This window comes from Dryobates pubescens, chromosome 22 (genome assembly GCF_014839835.1).
Source record: "Dryobates pubescens isolate bDryPub1 chromosome 22, bDryPub1.pri, whole genome shotgun sequence".
In the NCBI taxonomy this organism is placed as follows: domain Eukaryota; kingdom Metazoa; phylum Chordata; class Aves; order Piciformes; family Picidae; genus Dryobates; species Dryobates pubescens.
In genome coordinates, this window is record NC_071633.1 from 5,448,268 (window position 1) to 5,469,381 (window position 21,114).

The window sequence follows — 21,114 nt, forward strand, 5'->3', positions numbered from 1 at the left end:
CCTTCAGAAGAAACCAAGATGTAGCAATAGGCTTCTTTCTTCTACTCTTCACCATAATCTACCCTAAAAAGACAAAAATAAAGAGTTAAAAAAGCAGTGCAATAATGGAAATGAAAAATAATTCAAGTTGCAAAATCTCATGAGTTTTCTTAAGCTCATGCAGCATCATCAGGCATAATTTTCTCCCTTGATGCACCAGTGCCTTCCTCCATGTTCTGTCTGTGTGCACATAAAAGGGAGATGTAAGAACTATTAGCTGCTGTGAGGTGCCTGGTAGCCTGGGATGGTTGGCTTTTTTTCTGGAAGAGAAAATGACAAGCTGACTGCACTTTTTATGACCTTTTTACTATTCTATCATAAGTATCCATGGTAACATGACTGTTTCTTTCATGCTGGTATGTAGCATCAAAATAACAATAAATGCTGATTTAAATTAATGGGGTGGAATAGAATTTGCTGCCAGATGTGCTGAAAAAAAAAATAAACAAATTTACTAGAGTTGGACACAAGGAAAAGGAGTCAGAAAAACATACTTTTATTCCTTTCTGGCTGTGTATGTTGCCTTTTCCTTGTCTCTCCTTCCCTCTCATTGGGAATGAGAATGTAGCAAATAATTTAATTTATTAATTCTATTTGTATGTCAAGTCAGTGTCTGGTTAAGGGTCAACACTTATTTCCAAAAGGTTCCAATCCATTCCAAACAGTGAATTTCTATTTGCTTTGATGGATTCCAAAATGTCTCCTCAATTGCCAATTAAATAAATTGGCACAGCAGCCTAAACAATTAAACTTGTATTTTATGCTTGTGATGTATAATGTAGCTGTGGTGGAGTCACCATCATTGGAGGTGTTTAGGAGGAGACTTGATGGGGTGCTTGGTTGCATGGTTTAATTGATTAGATGGTGTTGGATGATGGGTTGGATGTGATGATCTTGAAGGTCTCTTCCAACCTGGTCTGGTCTATTCTATTCTATTCTATTCTACTCTAGATGCCTTTCATATGTTCAGACAAGCACCAGATGACCGAAACTCCCTCTTGTAGCAATCACACTTGCTTCACTTGGACACAAGTTTGTTTGTTGCATTCCATGGAAAGATGATTCTTGTTTAAATGTCATACTTTGGTATGTTTTTGCCATCAGCTGAGCTTCGCTTGTGTCAAGGTAGGGAATACTTAGAATCTGAAAGCACCTTTATCCAGGGCTGATTTATTCAAATAGAAGTTAAGATCTGAGTAAATACAAACATGGTGAGCAGGAAAACACCCTTAATAGCACCTAGTTGCTTCAGGTCCTGAAGGGTTTTTAGAGGTGACATTGATGTTTCAAAGTATCACTTTGGAAGCTATTTCTGCTCTTTCCTTCAACTTGATGTTGCACTGAGGTGAATGAGTATCTCATTGAAATAGTAACTTGTGAATTTTTACCAACAGAATCCACACCGTTCCAGATGTTGTAGCTGGCTGATCTGAGACTTATCTCCTCCTTGGAACCATTCTGTTTCTGTATCACCTGTCTTTGTTTAACGTCTTTATAAGACACTAATTGGAAAATATTAGTGCTGGATTCATTGTTTTGATGTGGTGTGGGGTTTTTTAAAATTTATTTATTTATTTCTTTTTCCTTCCAGAAGGATTTTCTCAGCTATGTTCTGCTGTCACCTCAGAGAGAAGTGCCCAGCCCCGTGTGCCCATCCCTCCCTGGCCGCCGCTTAAGGAGCGGGTACCAGCGCATCCTCCGGCCGGGCTGTGGGCTGCGAGCTGTGGGCTGCAGCGGCAGCAGCAGCAGCAGCAGCTCGCCCTGCCTCGTGACATCACTCCTGAGCTCAAATCCCACTCGGAGCTCCTTGCCCTACTCAGTCTGCTGGTTTGTCAGCTGTGGCGGAGCGAGGACCCTCCCCAGCAGGGCAGGCAGCTCCCCAGGCAAGGCGAGGCTCGGGAACAGGCGAGGAGAGGGGGAAGAGTCGGCGCGAAGAGGAACGGAACAGAACGGAGGAGCTCCAGCATGAGATTAATCTCCGCTTATTACTTGCTGCCTTTCTTTCCTGCACTGGTCTTCGGCACTAGGTGAGTACCGAGAGCTATTTTGCTTGGAGTTCTGCTGGTTTATTTGTTGTTTTCTGTCTTAGATTCAGTGCTCTCAAGAGAAATGATAGAGATTTCATCTTCAGCTGGGGTAGGAAGTTTAGAGCAGATATCTTCTGTGATTCTTATCTCGCCCCCTCCCCCTCCCGATCCTCTGAAAGAGACTGAGTCTTCTCTTGGTGTTTCTAGGCTTTTTTTCCTCTTGTCATGTAAAACTGCTACTCCTGTAGAAATTGACCCACAGCTTGTGTGGTGTAGCAAGACAGTAACAAATACAAGGTTTGCGTATACAGCAGCAAAAACAGATCGAGTTTCCTTGGAAAGAAGGAAGCCAAACAGCTGAAACTGAGACCATGCTAACCTTTTATCTTCTATAGAGTGACAAGATGAACACTTGGACAGTCTCATGTCACTTTATGTTTCCATATCTGAACATAGACCTAGGGTTTACCTTTTATTTTATTTTTTTAGTTTAGTTTGGGTTTTTTGTTTGTTTGTTTATTTATTTTGGGGTGTTTTTTTACTGTGAAAATGCAGGTGAGAGGTTGCAGTGTTATGCCAATGCCAGAAAACATGTGTCAAAAAGTTGCTGGAATCTAGAAGCATTCCTTTCTGTGCAATTATAATCAATCACCGAGAAAATATGAACAAAGTCTATGGCAGCTTAAAAATAAAACCTCTTCTGACCAGGCAGTGTTCTGATAAGATAATGTGTACTGCTCAGTTGCTCAGAGATAGTATATTCTCTCTGTTGTGGACAGAATATGTTCAGCAAAGCAAAGATAAAGCCGAGGCACTCTATCCCATTGCCTCGATGTACACAGATGGAAAGTTAATGCTGGTACAGAGCAGATCTGTTAAAATGATGCTGCTGTCAGTTCAGGCTTTTTAACTTCCAGTTCCTTATCAGAAAACCAAGCTCAAATTTTGACTGTGATATTTCTCTGCTGTGTTAGGAGTTCGTAGGGTACTTAGTAATAAGTCCACAAAGCATGTTATCAGCAGATGTGTGCGTGTACATTTATCAGGGTGTCTCTTCCCTGTAAAATCAGCATGGAAGCAGCTTTTGGCACGTGCACTGTGTGTTTTTAGACTTAATTGGTCACTGAGACTCAAAAGAAAATAAAAGGAAAGGAAAAAATTGTCTGCAGGTGCAGCAGGAACACATCTCTACATAAACACAAGTAGCAACACAATCTCTGAGTGGAGAAAAGGCCTCAAATAGAGAAGTTAAGACTATCCAAGTATTTCAGTTACTTCAGTCCCTTGGAGAGGGTTGTCTTGGTGAGGGTAATACTTCTTATTTAGGGACTTTGTAATACCAGTCCATGCAAATCACTCCAATGATCTTTGAAATATAACACCTGGAAGAAAATGGTATTATACTGTGATTCAGTAATTATCCCTTCTGATTTAATAAATGGTCCAAGGAAACATTCACTAGCAGTCAAGTGTGAAACTTCTGGTCAATTCAGATTAATGATTTTGCACTCCTTTAATAGTGATGCATTCTCTGCTAAATCATGCCAGAGTTAAAAAGGGGAGGAAGCATCAAGCCTGTTTTTAAAGATGCAGGCTTATATCCCACATGAGCTTTTGCAGATTAAACTCTAGTGAAAAGGGAGGTGGGAAACTATACTAAATTTTCACATTTTGATGTTTTGATGAAGTCTTGCAAACTACCTCAACATTCAGAGGGGTAAACTGGAACAAGGTGCTTAGTGTAAAGCCGTAAAAGCAGGTCCTCATCTTGTTCAGAAAATACTATCTGTGAGAAAAATGACCTGTAAAAGCCAACAAGTCTCTCCCCACCTTCCAAACAGTAGTTGGAAATAAGATGAAGAAGCTGAACTTGCCACATTAATGCTAATTGTGAGCCGTATGACTCTGAGGAAGAGCTGTACTTTCATAAGAGTATAAGTTTGTGGCGCATAATTCACCTTCTTGTGTAACGTGAGGGATGAAAATGCTCAATGTGAGCGGACTTCCAGCTAAAAAACTCCACCCAAGTAGAATGTGTGCTGCAAAGTGAAATTTTGCTTTTGATGCCAGCTTGGTTATCCTGTCAAAAAGGAGACTGAATGTCTGCTGTAGAGTTGGAGATTTATAAAAGTCCTGGACAACTCTGTTCAGCAGTTGCTTGCAGTCACTTAATTTTTAGCTGGCTGCATAGAACATGGAGTAATTTTTCAACAGTACACGATGGAAGTTTAAAAAATGATTTGGTGCTATCAATATGCCATCTACTGGAAAGAGATTATGCTTTAATCTCCTTCAGCAGAAGGCAATTCTGCCTGTGGCAGTTAGTATTTCTTGTAAACATATGGTTAATTCATGGGTTGGACCCAAACAGAGGTTTGCAGGACTAGTTTATGTGCAAAAAAAGCCAACCCAGGGTCTAATATCCTGCTGCCTGAAATTGCTTAGCTAAGGCAAAGCATCAGCCTTGCAGGGGAGAAAGTTTTCCATCATGAAGGTTTATTTTTCTCAAAGTTTGTACAGCACAATGCCTCCTTTTTGTGCACTGGTACTGGACTCCGTGAGCATGGCACTGTAGAGGTGGACAGCTGCTGCTTTTTATTCCTTGTCATGTGGTGATGCCATCCCTTTTTCCATCATGTCATGGTGACAGTTTGAAAGATCTCAGCATGTCTTCAAGCCTAATTGAAAACAAATAGGAATTAATGAGTTCAGCTCTTACCACAGCATGTCATCTTTTCTTGGTTTATAGTATTGTTAAAAAGAGGAAAATAGGCAGCTGGCACTTTAAATATTGCAGTCATCGTTGAATCTGATTTTCAGAATTGTTTGAGGGGAGCTTATCAGCATGGTCTAAAGTCAGGCATGAGCCAAATGCCTATCAATTTACAGCAGGTTCATGGTTTGGAAATGAGCAATCTTTTCTTCATTACTTAAGCAGTTTTGGTGGGGCTTTGAGTCACCCGTAGTCCTATTTCCAGTTGCTTGTAGTGACAAAGAGGTAAGAAGATTGAGGTGTCCAGTTAACTATAGATGTATTGATGGAATGAGTAAAATTTACTGCTCTAAAATCAGACCCATAAAATGTTAAGGGGAATATTTTGGAAGGTGAATCTAACTTGATAAAACTACTCTGAAGTGTGTGTTTTCCTGTCCACTTTTACTTTTCTTTGGATATCTTGGTTTGGGCAGCTATAATGTGATGGTTGTGTACATGATGCTTTTTTTGTCATGCTTCGCTGAAGACCATGTTATTGTTTTCCCATACCACTTCAGAAATGAGTCAGTGAGTGCACACAGTGCCAGAGTCAGATCCTGCAGCCACCCCTGTGCTTTTGTGGCCCCAGACACCTAAGCGTTCGGACTGGAAATTGTTTCTCGAAGGAAATGCTTGCATGAAGTCAGTCATTGGCGTCAATAACTAAGAGCTGTAGTCCAGCCTGTCTTGTCTAATGAGGCTTCCTTACTTCCAGTTAAAAGGACAGTTTTGTGAATATTACTTGACCATTGCTATTGAAAAGCTGGACACCAATAATCTTACAAATTTTATTTTATTTTCTAAATGACCAAACTCTGAATGCTTAGAAGCTTGATGTGATACAAAATTTGCCTTTCCCTCCTCTAGCAATAAATTCCCTTCTGTCCATACATGAAATATGACAAAGATGCAAAGACACAGAGTATTCTGACAGAACACTTTATAGCTGAGAACAAGATCATATACCATACAAGATGCACTTTAGTAATAGAATAGAATAGAATTAACCAGGTTGGAAGAGACCTTTGAGATCATCAAGTCCAACCTATCATCCAACACTATCTAATCAACTAAACCACGGTACAAAGCACCTCATCCAGTCTCTTCCTAAGCACCTCCAGTGATGGTGACTCCACCACCTCCCTGGGCAGCACATTCCAATGGCCAGTCACACTTTCTATGAAGAACTTCTTAACATCCAGCCTAAACCTCCCCTGGTGCAGCTTGAGACTGTGTACTCTTGTTCTGGTGCTGGTTGCCTGGGAGAAGAGACCAAACCCCACCTGCCTACAACCTCCCTTCAGGTAGTTGTAGATAGCAAGAAGGTCTCCTCTGAACATCCTCTTCTGCAGGCGAAGCAACACCATCTCCCTCAGCCTCTCCTCATAGGGCTTGTGCTCCAAATCCTTCCCCAACTTTGTTGCCCTTCTTTGGACACGTTGCAGCAAGTCAACATCTTTCCCAAACTGAGGGGCCCAGAATAGCAACCGTACTACCACAGCAACTCATTAAATGGATGTGCAAATAGCAGGGCTGCAGAAGACAGAACTTATTTTATGGCAGAGAAATGACCACTGGTCTTTTTTTTTTTCTCTTCTTACTGCAGCTTACTGGCAGTCTGACTGCATTGGTGTTAAAAGGCAATCTGTAGTTAATTGGCTTCAGAAGAATGCCACCTCTGCAGTTTGTAGCAGGATAAAAGTAGTGTGCTCATTTCTGGAGGGTGGATGTTGCTTCATGAAGATACAGGTGTTGATCTGGTGTGTGTCTATTGTTGCAGGTGATAGAAAAACAGTTGGCTTGCCTTATTAAATGTGAGAACTAGATCTAAATGCTTTATTTATTTTTTTTCCCTGCATTTATTTTCAAGGTTGACTCTTTTCTTTACATTTGTTTGGTTTGGTAATCAAGAATATGAAAATATTGATATTTTTTTCAGCCCCTCAGATAAAGGTGTGCAAAAGATTCAGTTTGAGACTTAAGGAAAGATAAAGGGAAACACCTTTGATGTTATTGTAAGGAGGTGTGGGGGAGAACATTTAAAAATCTTTGTCAAGGTCTTGTCTTAAAAACACTGTTTGAGCTATAATCAGATGTTGAAAGTAACTGATTTTCATTTAGACTGATAGGAAAGCAGAGGGAACCCTGCTTCTTTCTAGAGTTTGAGGTGGAAGAATGAGACTCGGTCTGTGCTGATGCCCTCGGCCGTAGCCACGCCATTTCTACATACTCTGCCAAGTAGTCAAAAGTGATTCTCACTTTTGAGATCTCAGGCTGAGGTCCTGCAATGTCCTTGCTTTTCCCCACGACTGAAATGGAACTCTACAGAACAGTAGTAGGCTACTTTTTTTAGCAATAAAAAAAAAGATGCTGCATTTTTCTGTAGGCTTCTGGATAACACGAGACTCTCTTAGTATCACACTTTCCAAACTCTTCCAGAAATTCAGTGGCATTGACTCATGCTTAGAATTCCTTTCACACTTGCTTTGGCTCTCTGAGTTTCCTGAGCTGTGCAAGCTTTCTGATTTCCATCAATGTGGATGATGCTGCATGTTTGGTTGATCACTGGTGAGGACTTATGTTTGAAGGACAGAAGTGGCATTTAGCACATGTCTTGTGTCCGTACTATGCTTACAAACCCATGGGCTTCGTAGTGGTCTGTGTTGAAGGCTAATAGCACAAATTTACCAGTGGCACAGCTCTGTTATTTCAAGGAATATGCTTAGCATCATGGCTTTGTTTTGATGACTTATAAACAAGTGTCTAGATCTCCTTGGTGAAACAAAGCCTTTTCTACCTTCTGGGAGAAAAAAAAATCCCCAAAGCACACAAAACCCAACCAACCAATTAACAAAAAAGGCAAATGTAGAATGTGAAGGAAGAAGAGGAGGAATAAGGGGGGGGGAAAAATAAGGGAGGAGAAGAAACAGCCATCAGGAAAGACCTATTTCAGGTTTGATCTAATCTGCAGTCAAAATGTTCTAGAAGTTCCAAGTGATCTCTGGTAAATCTTGAGGGTCTCTACAATCCAGTTTTACTGCAATAGAACAGTGTGGATTCTGCTTTTTATGCTCTGTATAATGCCTGCCTGCCCAGGAGACTTGCTGTGGAGCTACTTTTGACATTTTAATATATTTTTGTGTGTTTAGAGAAATTGTAAGGCTGACTCTTTCGTGTTCCTTTCTCATTTATTAATTTAGAGCTGGGGCAGAGTAAAAGGATATCTTAACCTCAACTTGTAAGCCCTGTTTCTGTGAGATTGTGAGTTTGATATTATTGTCTATATTTAACAGAAACTTGTTCACAGATAGTAATCCTCCTGATACGCTCCTCTAATGACAAATACATCTCATTCATGTCACTTGTCAAAACTGCTGTTCAACTCATTGTTTAGTTTTGCACAGCTGCATGGTAAGGGTCAGATCTGTAAATATTCTCTGTGTGGAAGACAAGGAATGTGTTTGGCAGGAAGAATAAAGGCATTTCATACCATCCCTCAGTCTTTATGTTGTGCGAAGGTTTAAGATGCGTAATGTTGCAATTGCTATTTCAAAGACATCAGAGTGGCAATTTTAGAAATGCTGAATAATAAGTAGGACACTGCATCAAACAGCAGGTTTTGTGTGCTATGATTGAGTCCTCTTCCTTCCTTTCTTGTGCTGTTACTCACTCATCTTAGCTCTTACCTCCTATCACTCCTGTGTTTATTAGTCTTTGACTGTGTATTATCTTTGCAATGCTTTCTGTAGTGTTCCCTGTGAAGTCTCTGCTGTGTTAGTTGAAACAAAGAATATTTGGGTGAATCATGATTGAAATCAATGTGTCTGACTCTCACAAGCTGAAGAAACAAGCATGGACAGAATTTCTCTATATCTTCCCTGCCAATATTGATTGATAGTTTCTATGGAAAGGAGTAGAGAAGTGCCAAAAAAAAAAATGCAGTGTGTTTTGTCTTCACTTGCTGTCTTAGGAAGGTTAAGGCCACTATACTCCCAGCTACTGTATTTTACCTAAATGGTTATTTTATCCACCCCCCATTTACATGTTGTTATTTATGAATGGTCATAGTTGGTTAACTTCTACTCACAATTTCCTTGTGAGATTTATGTAGATTTCCTTTTCATTTACCAATTCTAAAAGTGGAAGCTGGTTGCAAAACAGATTTCCCCAGTGTGGGGCAAGTTGAAGCACTTTGAAAATCAAGCACATATTTGCTAAATCCCATCTAATCACAGAGCTAACAGCTTTCCCTTCTGGTTAGAGATGGAGCTGCAGCAGCTTCTAACTTCTCTATACAGACACTACACTTCCAGGCCACTACACTTTCACAGTCTTGTCACTGACTTTGCTCCTGTGTTATCTCTTAATGAGCATCAGAACACCTGTGAAAGGGCAGGCAAATGGAGGTTTGTGATGGAGTACAGTCTCTGTAATTTCACTGTAGAATAATGCTTGAATACATTTTCAGGAACTCATATGGGTCTTTATAAAACTTGGCTTGGTAGTAGGTGACAGGAAGGGAAGTCAAATTACCTGGCACGGCAAGGGATAAACAAAATGAGATTGTTTACTGTGACTATACAGTTGTTGGAGTTCCAAAACTTCATTCTGCTTTTCAGGTGTTTCTGATTTTGTTGATGTGAATGACTACAGATGTAGGAGCTGTGACTTTGTACCTCAGAATTGCTTGGGGAACCAAGGGACACAGAGAAACAATAAGCCCAGTAATGAACCATGTCCGCCTTGCGTACGCTATGCTCATCACAGATGAATGATCTTCCAGTCATGTGTTTGTTTCAGGCCAGCATGTGGCAGCAAATGAGGTAGGGAGGGTGGGGAGAAGAGATTTTACTGAAATGTGGAAAAGAAAAGAAAGTGTGGAAAACATGAACTGACAGGACTGAAAAGCAGCTGTATGCTGGGTGGCATTAGGCTACCTGTTGAAGAAGTTGCTTCCCCCTTGATGAAGTGTGGTGTAATGAAATGTGTGCTCGATGTGCAAAGAGAGAATGCCTATCTTGGAAATGGAGGAATAAAATCCATTTTACTACTGCTCCACTTAGTTTTTTTGTAAAGAAATCTCTGTGCTCAGGCAGGGCACAGAGCAAACGGCTGCCTTGAGTAAGTCACTGAACCTTTGAGCTGCTTTGCTGAAACCGATCAGTTGATGATTAATTCTTCTTTTCTGTGTCAAGATATGCAACACAGCCATTGTATCCTTACTACTTATTACTGACTGCCAGAGTCCATCATCCCTGCTGTACATCTACCCCTCTGCTCTACAGAGAGTACAGAAGTTCCTGATATGAGCTCCTCTGAAAGTAGGCACTGTGGCTTTTTTGTTGGATTTGGTTGGTTTCCTTTTTCCTTCCGTGAAGGGAGCCAAGATTTGCCAAGGGACCAGACATTTCAGGAAGGCTTAATACCTATAATCTGTAGTGGATTTTCTCTAAATGAGCTGAATGAGTCTAATCTGATGCCTTTGGAATTTCAAAAGCAGACAGCATGTTGGCTGTACTAACCTTGTGAAAACCTGAACATCAGTGAGAGCTGTATGCTTTGAAAATGAAACTATTTAGCTGCTGATGTGTAGGGGGGAAAGAGTCCTGATTGTTAGCAATCCATCCTGGCCTCTTTTAGAAGGTCTAGCCTTGCAGCTCTCTTTGTTTCAGTCCGGGCTGAGGAATAAGGTAATTTGGCCTAATGTAAATTCCTAATTGCTTAATGTTCAATTCCCCCAAACTTTGGAAACGCTGTGGCCGTGGTCGGAATCCGCGTTAGCATTGCTGCTTCCCTTCTGTTTCTTCATTATGCATCTCTAACTTTGCAATCAGTGCTGCCTGTGCTATTTAATCCACTGAAAGATCAGTCTCAAATACTGCTTTCTTTGAAATCTCTTCTTGTGAATATGAATGATGTATGAAAAAAAAAATGCACTCCTCGAGTACATGGGTAGTGAATAGAGACTTCTCTGCAGGTTTTTTTATTTACTTGTAAAACAACTATCTGCTGTTCAGTATACACAGATGTGCTGTATTTGGCTCAGGGAAGCTTATGAAAGCAGACATTCAATTTAGTATTTTTCTTTAACTCATATCTCCCTCTTTATCCCTTGTTTCAAGCATCCTAGTTCCTTCCCAAATTTCTACTCAGCTGGAGCTCTTTAGGCTCAAGGGGAAATTGTTATCTGTTACTGGAAGCAGAAAGAATTAAATTGCTGTAAGAAAATAAATCAATCTGTTTTAAAGAAATGCTAATCAGTTCTCCAACTAGTCTCAGAACAACTCCCTGTTTCAATGTGTTAGTTATGCCTATTAATATGTTAGTCAGTTATGCCTATTTAATACATACCTAGACTGACGACATTTAAATAGCTTCTGAAATAGCTAGGAAGAAAATACAGGATAGAGATACCAGAACTAAGTGTTTAAGGAATACATCTTCCCTTTTTTTTATGAGGCTAATCCTTCATGGATGGCTTATAAAATATAATCTGAAAAGTTTAACCCCTTTCCATCAAATAGGTGATGAAGAGAAGTTGATATTGCAGTCAGGGTTAAATATTGCAGCTTTCATTTTACTGTAGGGACAATATGTTTCTTTGCTGCTTAAACCTTATGTGTTAAAAAGGTATTTTCATGTGTAATGAAAAAAACTTTCCCAATAACATTTAGTCATTACAGGAACATGAAGTTTTTGTCACCCTAACTCTTGACACATTGCATTAAATCTATGGAATAAAGTGCTGTTGCCAAGGGTGGTTGCTACCAGAGGAACGTGAAAGAACTTTGGAAGAAGCAGTATGGAATAATTTCATCTGCCTTAAATCTTTTCACATTCTAGGGCATGAAATGATCCTTACAGTAACTGCAGCCATTCCTGTAGAAGACTACTCAGGTCACAGAATGTTTGTTCTTGCAAATATTTGCAAGGACCCATCTGGAAAAATAAGTAGAGGAGTTTTCAGCAGTTAGTTTGATGACTGAGCTGGAAACAAACACACACGTTCAAGCAATCCCTTCCCAACCACCCAATCTGCAGGGAACCTGTATCCCTATAAAGCTTCATTGCACAAAGCCAGAAGTGAGAAATTGCCACAGCCATTGTAGGGCCTAATAGAATGAGACAAGATATCAAAGGGAGGGTGATGGGAAAACAGACTAATTTGGTATCTGCTAGAAGGGGGTAGATGAAAAAAGACATTATGTGGTGAACGAGTAAGTTGGACTATTGATCCTATTCCAAAGATATTCTGCTTACCTGTATCCTACCAGAGGCAAGCTACCTGAAACTACCTGATCTTGAAGGTCCCTTCTAACCTAAACTATTTTATGAATCTACACTCAGGAGCTACTCTTTCTATAGAAAGTTAAAAAATAATAATTAATTAACATATATGTAGTGTGTGAGCAAAAATTGGGGGGAAGCAGTTTTGCTCTGCTCTCCTTGTTACTGCTCATTACTTAGAAATTATGGTATTGGTGTATGTTTAATCCTTTTAGCTTTAGCTTAAAAAGTGGTGTTAAAATATAGCTTTAACGGAAATGCCATCATTGGGGGGGTTTAGAAGGAGGCTTGATGGGGTGCTTGGTGCCATAGTTTAGTTGATTAGATAGTGTTGGATGATGGGTTGGATGCGATGATCTTGAAGGTCTCTTCCAACCTGGTCTATTCTATTCTGTTCTATTCTCCTAATAAGAAAGTAGTAAAAACCCAAACACTTCCACCTTGATTCTAGGGGAATAGAACAGATTTCTCCTGTGTTGTAGATACCCATGCTCCATATACTTAAAACCTTATAAATGGCATACATCTAATTCTACCTTAAGGGTAAAGTTCTCAGTATTCTACAGATAACACTGTTTTATAAGTAGTGTGTGTGTGTGGAAATCTCCTTAGTGCTTATTGCTTGCCACACACTGAGGATGGAGAGAATTTTTACCTGCTTCTTGGTAATTTCATAACGGGAAAAAAAAGTGACAGAGGGAAGTCTCCTCAGCTGGAGTAAATGCCAAAACATCATTGTAGGTGCTGATAAAAAGAAACTAAAGACTGCAAAATTATACCCAGTTCCATTAATGCATTTTCTGAATGCAAAAGTTCCCTTTAGCTGAAGGGAAGATACATAAATATGTATAGTGTATGTGCCTCTGTGCAAAGGATTTCAAGTTGTAGGCACATAATGAAGGGTGGAAAATTGATTTTTGACTATCTTTTCTCAGTGGCTTGAGCAAAGCTGTATAATTCTGTTTGTACAGAATTAAATGCTTCAAAATGGCCAAGTTGTTTTGTTTTGGATCTTGTTTTGATTTTAATGCTTAAGCGTCAAATTTGGACACACCTTCAGCAGACAAAAATATCAACTCATTTCTACACATAGCACTGGGCTTCATTTTTTTATTTTTTAATGTCCTGCCACTTCCTTTGACTACAAGAGATTGTACTGGAGACAAACATTGTTTCTGACAAGTTCTGGAATTCTTCTGCTGACTGCCACCTTTGCAGATTTACAATTGAACAGGCCTTGCGCTTCTGCGTAAAAAAGATCCCAGAATCACAGAATGGTAGGGGTTGGAAGTGACCTCTAGAGATTATTGAGTCCAACCCCCCTATCAAAGCAGGATCACCTAGGGCAGGTCACACAGAATGAATCCAGGCAGGTTTTTGAAAGTCTCCAGAGAAGGAGACTCCACAACCTCTGGTGAGCGGTTTGGAGCACAAGCCCTATGAGAAGAGGCTGAGGGAGCTGGGGTTGCTTAGCCTGGAGAAGAGGAGGCTCAAAGGAGACCTTATTGCTGTCTACAACTACCTCAAGGGAGGTTGTAGCCAGGTGGGGGCTGGTCTCTTCTCCCAGGCAACCAGCACCAGAAGAAGAGGACACAGTCTCAAGCTGCACCAGGGAAGGTTTAGGCTGGATGTTAGGAGGAAGTTCTCTGAAAGAGGGATTGGTCCTTGGAATGTGCTGCCCAGTGAGGTGGTGGAGTCACCATCACTGAAGGTGTTTATGAAGAGACTGGATGGGGTGCTTGGTGCCATGGTTTAGTTGATTGTGTTGGATGATTAGTTGGACTTGGTGATCTCAAAAGTCTTTTCCAACCTGGTCTGGTCTGTTCTGTTCTGTTCTCTTTGGGCATCCTGTTCCAGTGCTTGGTCATCTTCACAGTAAAGAAGTGTTTCCTCATGTTTAGGTGGAATCTCCTGCTCTAGCTTGTACCTGTTGTTCCTTGTCCCGTCACAGGACACCACCCCAAAGAGCCTGGTGCCTTCATCTTGACACCCATCCCTCAGCTATCTATAGACATTGATTAGGTCTCCTCTCAGTATTTTCTTCTCCAGACTAAACAGCCCCAGGTCTCAGTCTTTCTTCATAGGAGAGATATCAAAGTCCTCATAGCTCAAAGTCCTCATAGCTCAAAGTCCTCATCCTCATAGCTCTAAAAGCATTCTGGAGATTCCTTGAATTTCAACAGAATATTACATTTAGTTGCCAGTGCTCAATGCTTTTGTGGCATAGGTCTTAACATTATGTGGCAGTTTTAGGCTGATGCCTAGGACAATTTTCCACAGATTAACTAGAAAGTGTTAGAATGTAAATAAATTACCACTGGATGTAAAGGGAAAGTGATGACAAGGTCTAAATAATCCTCTTGGTCAAAAAGTTAGTTGTATAAACTAACTCTCTTGGCTGCTTTACTCTAGCTGATACTACCTGGTGCTTTAGCTTGGCTGTTGCTGACCTTGGCTGTGTTCTTGTGGCTAAGTACTAACAAATTACCCTCTGCTCTTCTCTTTCCCTTTTCCATTGCATAGGGTGGGGGAAGGGAACAGGGAGGGGAAAGCTGTTGGAAGCCACCTGGTTGTGTCCAAGGGGGTTCTTCTGCTGCTTATAAATTGTAAATATATGCAAATATTGTACATTTTGTACATATTCATTGCATTTCATATGTCTAGATTTTAGTCTGCTTGTAAATACAACTTCATTTGCTTTCCAACTGAGCTGCTCTGGCAATTTCATTTTGGGGAGTAATTTCAACCCCTCACATGCTACTAGAAAAGTAAGTTGAGAAGCTGCTGCTGAGCTGAACACTTACTCAGCATTCTGTTATCTTGGTGGGTGTTTCCTAGCTAGGTTGGGTTTTCAGTGTGATCTGTGGCAGCATCTGCTGCACCCTGAGGGCTGTTCTGAACTACTCCCTTATGTGTGTGAAACAGTGGGTGCTTTTGCATGCTCTCTTCTTAACTACCACTGAAGCTATTGCAAAATTTCCATGGCAGGTATCCCTTGAAATCTTCTTTAGAGAAAGACATCAATCTCTCTCTCATGTGCTGGGTTAACGCCCATCCTGGAAGCAAGTGGGGGAAGGCTTGTGAGAGCATTGCCCTCCCTGCAGGGGGTTTTCCCACTGGGAAACTAAATTAGTCTGTTCCACTCCCTCTCCCTGCCCAGCAAGGCTATAAAAAGGAGGATACTGCAGCCATTAACTCTCTTGGCCCCTGTCTTTGCTTGACAAGGACTGCTGGTGGCTCCCTGCTTTTCTGCCATGTGGTCAGGCCTGATCCTTCTCCCTGCTACCTCCACACCTCTTCAGAGACTGGTTTTGTATTCTTTTTGTTCCTCCCATCCATCCTTGCTCCTTACCCTTGTGAACCCTACCTGTTATTGTTACATATATATATTGTTTAAAGGAAATTCTTTACTTCTCTACTTCTAAGCCGACTCCGAATTATTTCTTGGTGGATTTGCTCCTTCCCTTTCTTTTTCCTCTCTATTGGGAAAGAGGAGGGGGGAGCGGGGGAGGGCTTCTCAGCCATGCCCCGATCTGAGCACTTAAGTCCCAGTTAAGGCTCAAACCACCACACTCTCAAATCCTTTTATGAATGGGCAATATTACATGTAACCTGTCAATCCATGTTATGAAGGTTAGTTGAGCTTTTGAAAATTACTAGCCTTGTAAAATTTGATTTCAGGCCTGATTGGAGCAATAGGTGGGATGAACAGAATCCTGCATCTGCCTTTGAGTAATAATAAATAAACTTAGGCAAAAGATTAAAACAAAAGAATAAAAAAATCATGTTTTCCCTACTTGGGACAGCTGGGCTTCAAAGTAGAGTCATGGAATGGTTTGGGTTAGAAGGGACCATCAAAGGTCATCTAGTCCAACTCCCCTGCAGTGAGCAGGGACATCCTGCACTAGATCAGGTTGCCCAGAGCCCTGTGTTACCTTTGGTAATAAATGAAAATATCAGTCATCATAAAACTTTTGCATGCAGCGATGATGAGAAATTAATAAAGAGATTTGTGATCAAAGACACAGAACTACTTAAATGACAAGACAATGGTGTTATGGGGAAATTGTCAATAACACTTAGGCAATCTGTTTTCCTTTGGATAAGAGTTGTTCTAAACTCCTATACCTAAATCAGAGTGCATTTCACTACTTATTTACTCTCCTGAGAGTTGCTGCTCTTAGCATTCTGCAATCATACAGAAGCAATTTATTTATGAAGATTTGCAATAGCTAAGGATTTAACACTGTCTTCACATGGATGTTTTAATGATTGTTTCCTCACTGCAGAACTTCAGCCTTTTGGCCCATGTTATAGCAAACTGTTCCTTAAAGGAAGAGAATAAAGAAATGGCAGCTTCGAGTCAAAAATTAGGAGATCCACTTACAGAAACCACTGAGATAGAGATCTATAAAATTGTATCATAAAATAGCACTAACTAACTTCTGCAGAACAGAGCAACGATCAGTGCTCACTCTTAAACTATCAGTACTAAACCTTCCATCACTGTTTTCAGTTGAGATAATTTGGAATTGATGAAGTTGTCTGCGTTAGGCTTCACATTTTTATTTGTGTGGAGGAGAATTGTCAATGGGAGAACAGCAGGTTGGGAAGGACCTCAAGGATCATCTGGTCCAACCTTTCTTGGCAAGGACAGAGTCTAGACAGGATGGCCTGGCAGCCTGTCCAGCTGTGTCTTACAAGTGTCCAATGATGGGGAAGCCAACGTTTGCAATTCCCTGTGAAGATTATTCCACTGGCTGACAGTACTTGAGAAACTTATGACAACTACAGTGTCCCAGAAACATCTTTAGCAACTCTGTCACTTGAAAATTTTAAGCCTTTATAGTTGTTTTCACTTACATTTTCTTAATGTTTGCTGCAGAGAGTGGTTCATAGGATATCGCTGATCCACTGCATTAGTAGGGAAAACAATGATTGACTGTTCCAGCACTCATCAAATTCATAATGATCAGTTTAACCATATGACTTTTAATGTGCAAGAGTGAAGAATACAGGTGTGGCAAAACTGTGTTTCAATTTATCTTAGAATTCAGTAGGCAAGTCAAAAGAGTAAAAGGTGTTTCTGTAAGCAAGTGGACACTGTACACCAACAGGCAAAGCTGTACATCATACCTGAAGGATGGTTCTACTGAAAAGTGCATCTGGATATTCTGATGTTTAAATCCTGTGATGCTGAGAAGATAAGAAAACTCCCCTTTTAGAAGCCAGTACCTGAGGTCAATGACCACACTGCCACGTGAGGATCACTGTATTCCTTTCCAATGTGTAAGAAAGAAATGCGGTACTGTGTTTCAGAGTGGAACTGGCTCAGATTGTGAGCTGGCATCTGCAACTTTATTCTGTCTATGGTTCTGGCTGCTAACCAAATGGAGACATCTTTTAATTGTGAGCATTGTATCTTTGCCAGTTCAATTAGCACTTTCAACATTTGGGTCCAAATCGATGTTTAAGACTCGATTCTTAGGCTGAGCTTTGTAAGAACAGCCAAACATGAAAAATAATAATATTAGATGACCTCTATTTTCTAAAACTAAACTAGCTCCTTCGAGATAACTGCAGCATATAAACCAGAGCTCCCTCCCTATTGCTCATGCAGAAATATTTTCTAGTCTGTGTGCAGTTTTCCACCCTTCCAAATTATACTCACTTTGTGTGTTATTGATCAGTCTAATGTCTACCTGTCTTCTTTCTTATTCACCTGCACAGCTGCTTCCAAAAGGTGTCTGTGCCAGGGGAAGTTTAGGCTGGATGTGAGGAAGAAATTCTTCACAGAAAGAGTGATTGGCCATTGGAATGTGCTGCCCAAGGGGGTGGTGGAGTCACCATCACTGGAGGTGTTTAGGAAGAGACTGGATGAGGCACTTGGTGCCATGGTTTAGTTGATTAGATGGTGTTGGGTGATAGGCTGGATTCAATGATCTCAAAGGTCTTTCCTAACCTGGTTAAGTCTGTATTCTGCTTCACTAGGAAATACAAAGGGGTAGCCAGTGCTCCAAAAGGCCACTTCTAAGTTCATTCCTACTTTGTAAGGTGTTGGGCAATAGGAAATCAGGAATGGAGAGGTCTGTTGGAAGATCTCTGCTTTATGCTTCATTTCATAAGGAGTTCATTGCTAAGATGCCGCTAGATTTAAAAAAAATCTTTAATGTGGAAGAGAATTGAATAAAATATTCTGTATGGCATCTGCAGCAGACATAAGACACAGAGATGGAGAAAATTGGGTGTTCATGTAGGATACAATGATGGCTAATATATCTTTTGCTAATCACTCATTTTCACTAATAGAGAAAAATTGTGCTAAGAGTAGAGAGCTAATTTATGTAAACTGCAGTAGCTGAGTTGAATTTTGCAAGTGGTGCTTTTGGGGTTGTTTTGCTTTTGTTTTTTACCTGCTGAAGTATTTGCAAAATCTGGAACCACTGACTTAGGCTGTCAGTATTATTCCCTTATGCTAAATCAGTGGGCAAGATGGTGGAGAGCATTAGGAGCAAGTATTTATCTTGACAACACTAAGGTGATTTGGGTAGAAATCCATGTCTGGTTTTGGTGTTTTTTTCAGCAAGTGGTATGAAAAGTCCAGAACAGAAAGTAATTTACTTGATTATCTGTTATTGTTCTTAATGTATTGAACACTAAAGCATAGTCTTCAGTGTTTTCTGAAGTTACAGGTTGCACGCAATGCTTAATGCTTGCTGCTAATCAAGCAGTGACTAAACGAGGAGGGCTGTAGGGCTCTGCATAGAATATGGTTTGAAACAAGGTTCTGGTTTACCCCATACTGTTGTATCCCTATCCTCTGGTGACCAACAAGGTCTCTTTTAAGACTGGTGTCTTTCAGGCTTGTTATCATTTATCCTTTGTATTCGCTTAGTTCCTGCTTAAAGGAGCTAATAGTGTGTTGCTATTTCAGTGAATTGCTCATGCCTTACAGGTACAGCTATCAATTGGCTTGTGCCATCTGTTTGGAGTTGGTTTGTTTGGGGTTTTTTGTTAATGTTATTATGATTGATGCTGTGTTAGTTTTTAGTTTGATGTAATTGTTATTGTGCCTGCCCTTTGAGAGTCAGGAAAGAGTGTACTCTTCTAATTAAAAACGTGGTGTTGTGTTGCCACGTGAAAATGACAGTTCTTACATTTCCCTTAGCAGTGTCAGAATGTATACAGATATATCAGGGATGGTGGAATGTAGACATAAAATGCAGTGCTTGAGGGGAAATAGAAAGCAGGATGGAGGTAGATGAGGTGTAGTGCATTCTAAGAATGCTAGTGTGACAGTACTGCCTTTGTGCCACGTTGCAGTCCTGACCCAGCTCTGTTCTATATCACTGTGCCCTGCCCCCACCAGAAGTAGTAGGCATTATTGCACACCTCAAGTCCATGGGTCTTGGAAATGTACTGGAAAGAACTGCATCATTAAATTATCTTACATTCAGGGAACTGAGTTGAAAATATTTCTGGTTTAGCTTTCATTATAGGATGAGAAGAATAGGGATAGAAAAATCAGTTCAGCTTCAGGAAAGAGGAGGAGAGAAGGCAGGTAATGGAGTGAGAAAGACTGAGATTGAAATCCCATTTATTTCTCCAACAGATACTCAGCGATGCCATGTGTATTAAATACCAATGTCAGAAAAGATTCACATGGTTTCACTAGATGGCTAACATATGTTTGGTACACTGCAGTAAGCGAGAAACAAATGTTTTTCTCTGAAGGCCAGACTGTAACTTTGGATTTTAATTCCTGCATGAGGTGGAGCATGAATTGTTGAAGAACTTGGTAAATGATGCACAACTGAAACAACGGGGACAGAAAAGAATGTGCCCTGGCTGTTGCTCTCCCATGGTTTTAAGCTTGAGGGCTTGTGCAGCTCTGAAAAGAGCAGCATGTCTAAGGCTTGTGCATGGAGATTTGCACAATGAAAGTTCAGCTCAGATGCTGGAGAATGAAGTAGCGCTGAAAATGTAACTTGCAGAAATACAGCTGTCGGCATGCAGTGGAATTATTGCCAACAGGTAACAGAAGCAAAGTGAAGTATCACTTTCTGGAGGGACTGATAAGTAGTGAAGGATGAAGAGGAACATTGCTTGACAGAAAAATAGCAGTCTGGAAACAAGTGACTTTGTAGAAGACTTAGTTATAGTATTGGAGTTTCCTTTAAGGCTGACAATAAAATTTAGAGGAAGGGTTGTAGAAATAAGATAGAGAACGAACTGAATCATGAAGTTATGTGCATGTGTTTCTAATTCAGATAGTGAAGGAATAAATGCCTTGAGTTTTCCAGTAAAATGGCAGAGGAGCCAGTTTACTATCTCCTTATGCTTTATCTTGTGTTGAAATATGAGGTCAGACATGTACTTGTTGGAACTTAGAGACATTTTAGATTAAGCATCTAATTTTCAGGAAAAACTCCTGTGTTCGAAAGCATCCTGTGGTGAGTGAATATTGCAGAACTATTTTTCCTCAGCTGGTGTATTTGCAGAGATTGGTAATGTATCAGCTGCTGCTTACATTATTTCAAAACTGTCCCTGGAGTTTTGTAGTTTGAAAATCATGGTTATTCTTCAGCTGTTATGAAGCTATTATGAAAGTCAAAAAACTCCCCATTCTTGTCAAGCTGCTGCACTTGATCGCTAACAACTCATTATTTCATTAGAAGAAGTGGATTGTCTCAGATAGCTGTGTGTTGGAAAATTTGAAATATAAAGTATTTCCAGTATTAAGGGAGCCTAGGAATAAGTGGGACCCCATCCTGTGTTGAGCATGACTTTGTTCCTCATAGTTTAGATATGATCTGTTTGTACTTTTCAAGAGAGGTGTTGCAGGTGTCAAATGTCTTTTAGTTTTCTTTTCATGTTACAACAGAAAGAGAAGGGAAAGCAGGATTAAACTGTCATACTTTGAAAACTTCATCACTTCTTTCTTCTCTGTTACATGATTACTTGACTTGGTAATAATGGACACTGTATTTCCTGAGGGGAAAGAAA

At 40.4% G+C, this 21,114-nt stretch overlaps 1 protein-coding gene across 1 annotated transcript in view; it reads left to right on the forward strand.

Moving 5' to 3' along the window:
- The first annotated feature begins 1,672 nt into the window (after window positions 1-1,672).
- The window catches only part of LUZP2 (leucine zipper protein 2), a 159,684-nt gene continuing 140,242 nt past the window's right edge, over window positions 1,673-21,114 (forward strand). The window contains exon 1 of the mRNA XM_054171665.1: window positions 1,673-2,066. Coding sequence (XP_054027640.1) covers window positions 2,005-2,066 — 62 coding nt within the window. The 5' untranslated portion in view covers window positions 1,673-2,004. The remainder of the gene's footprint in view (window positions 2,067-21,114) is intronic.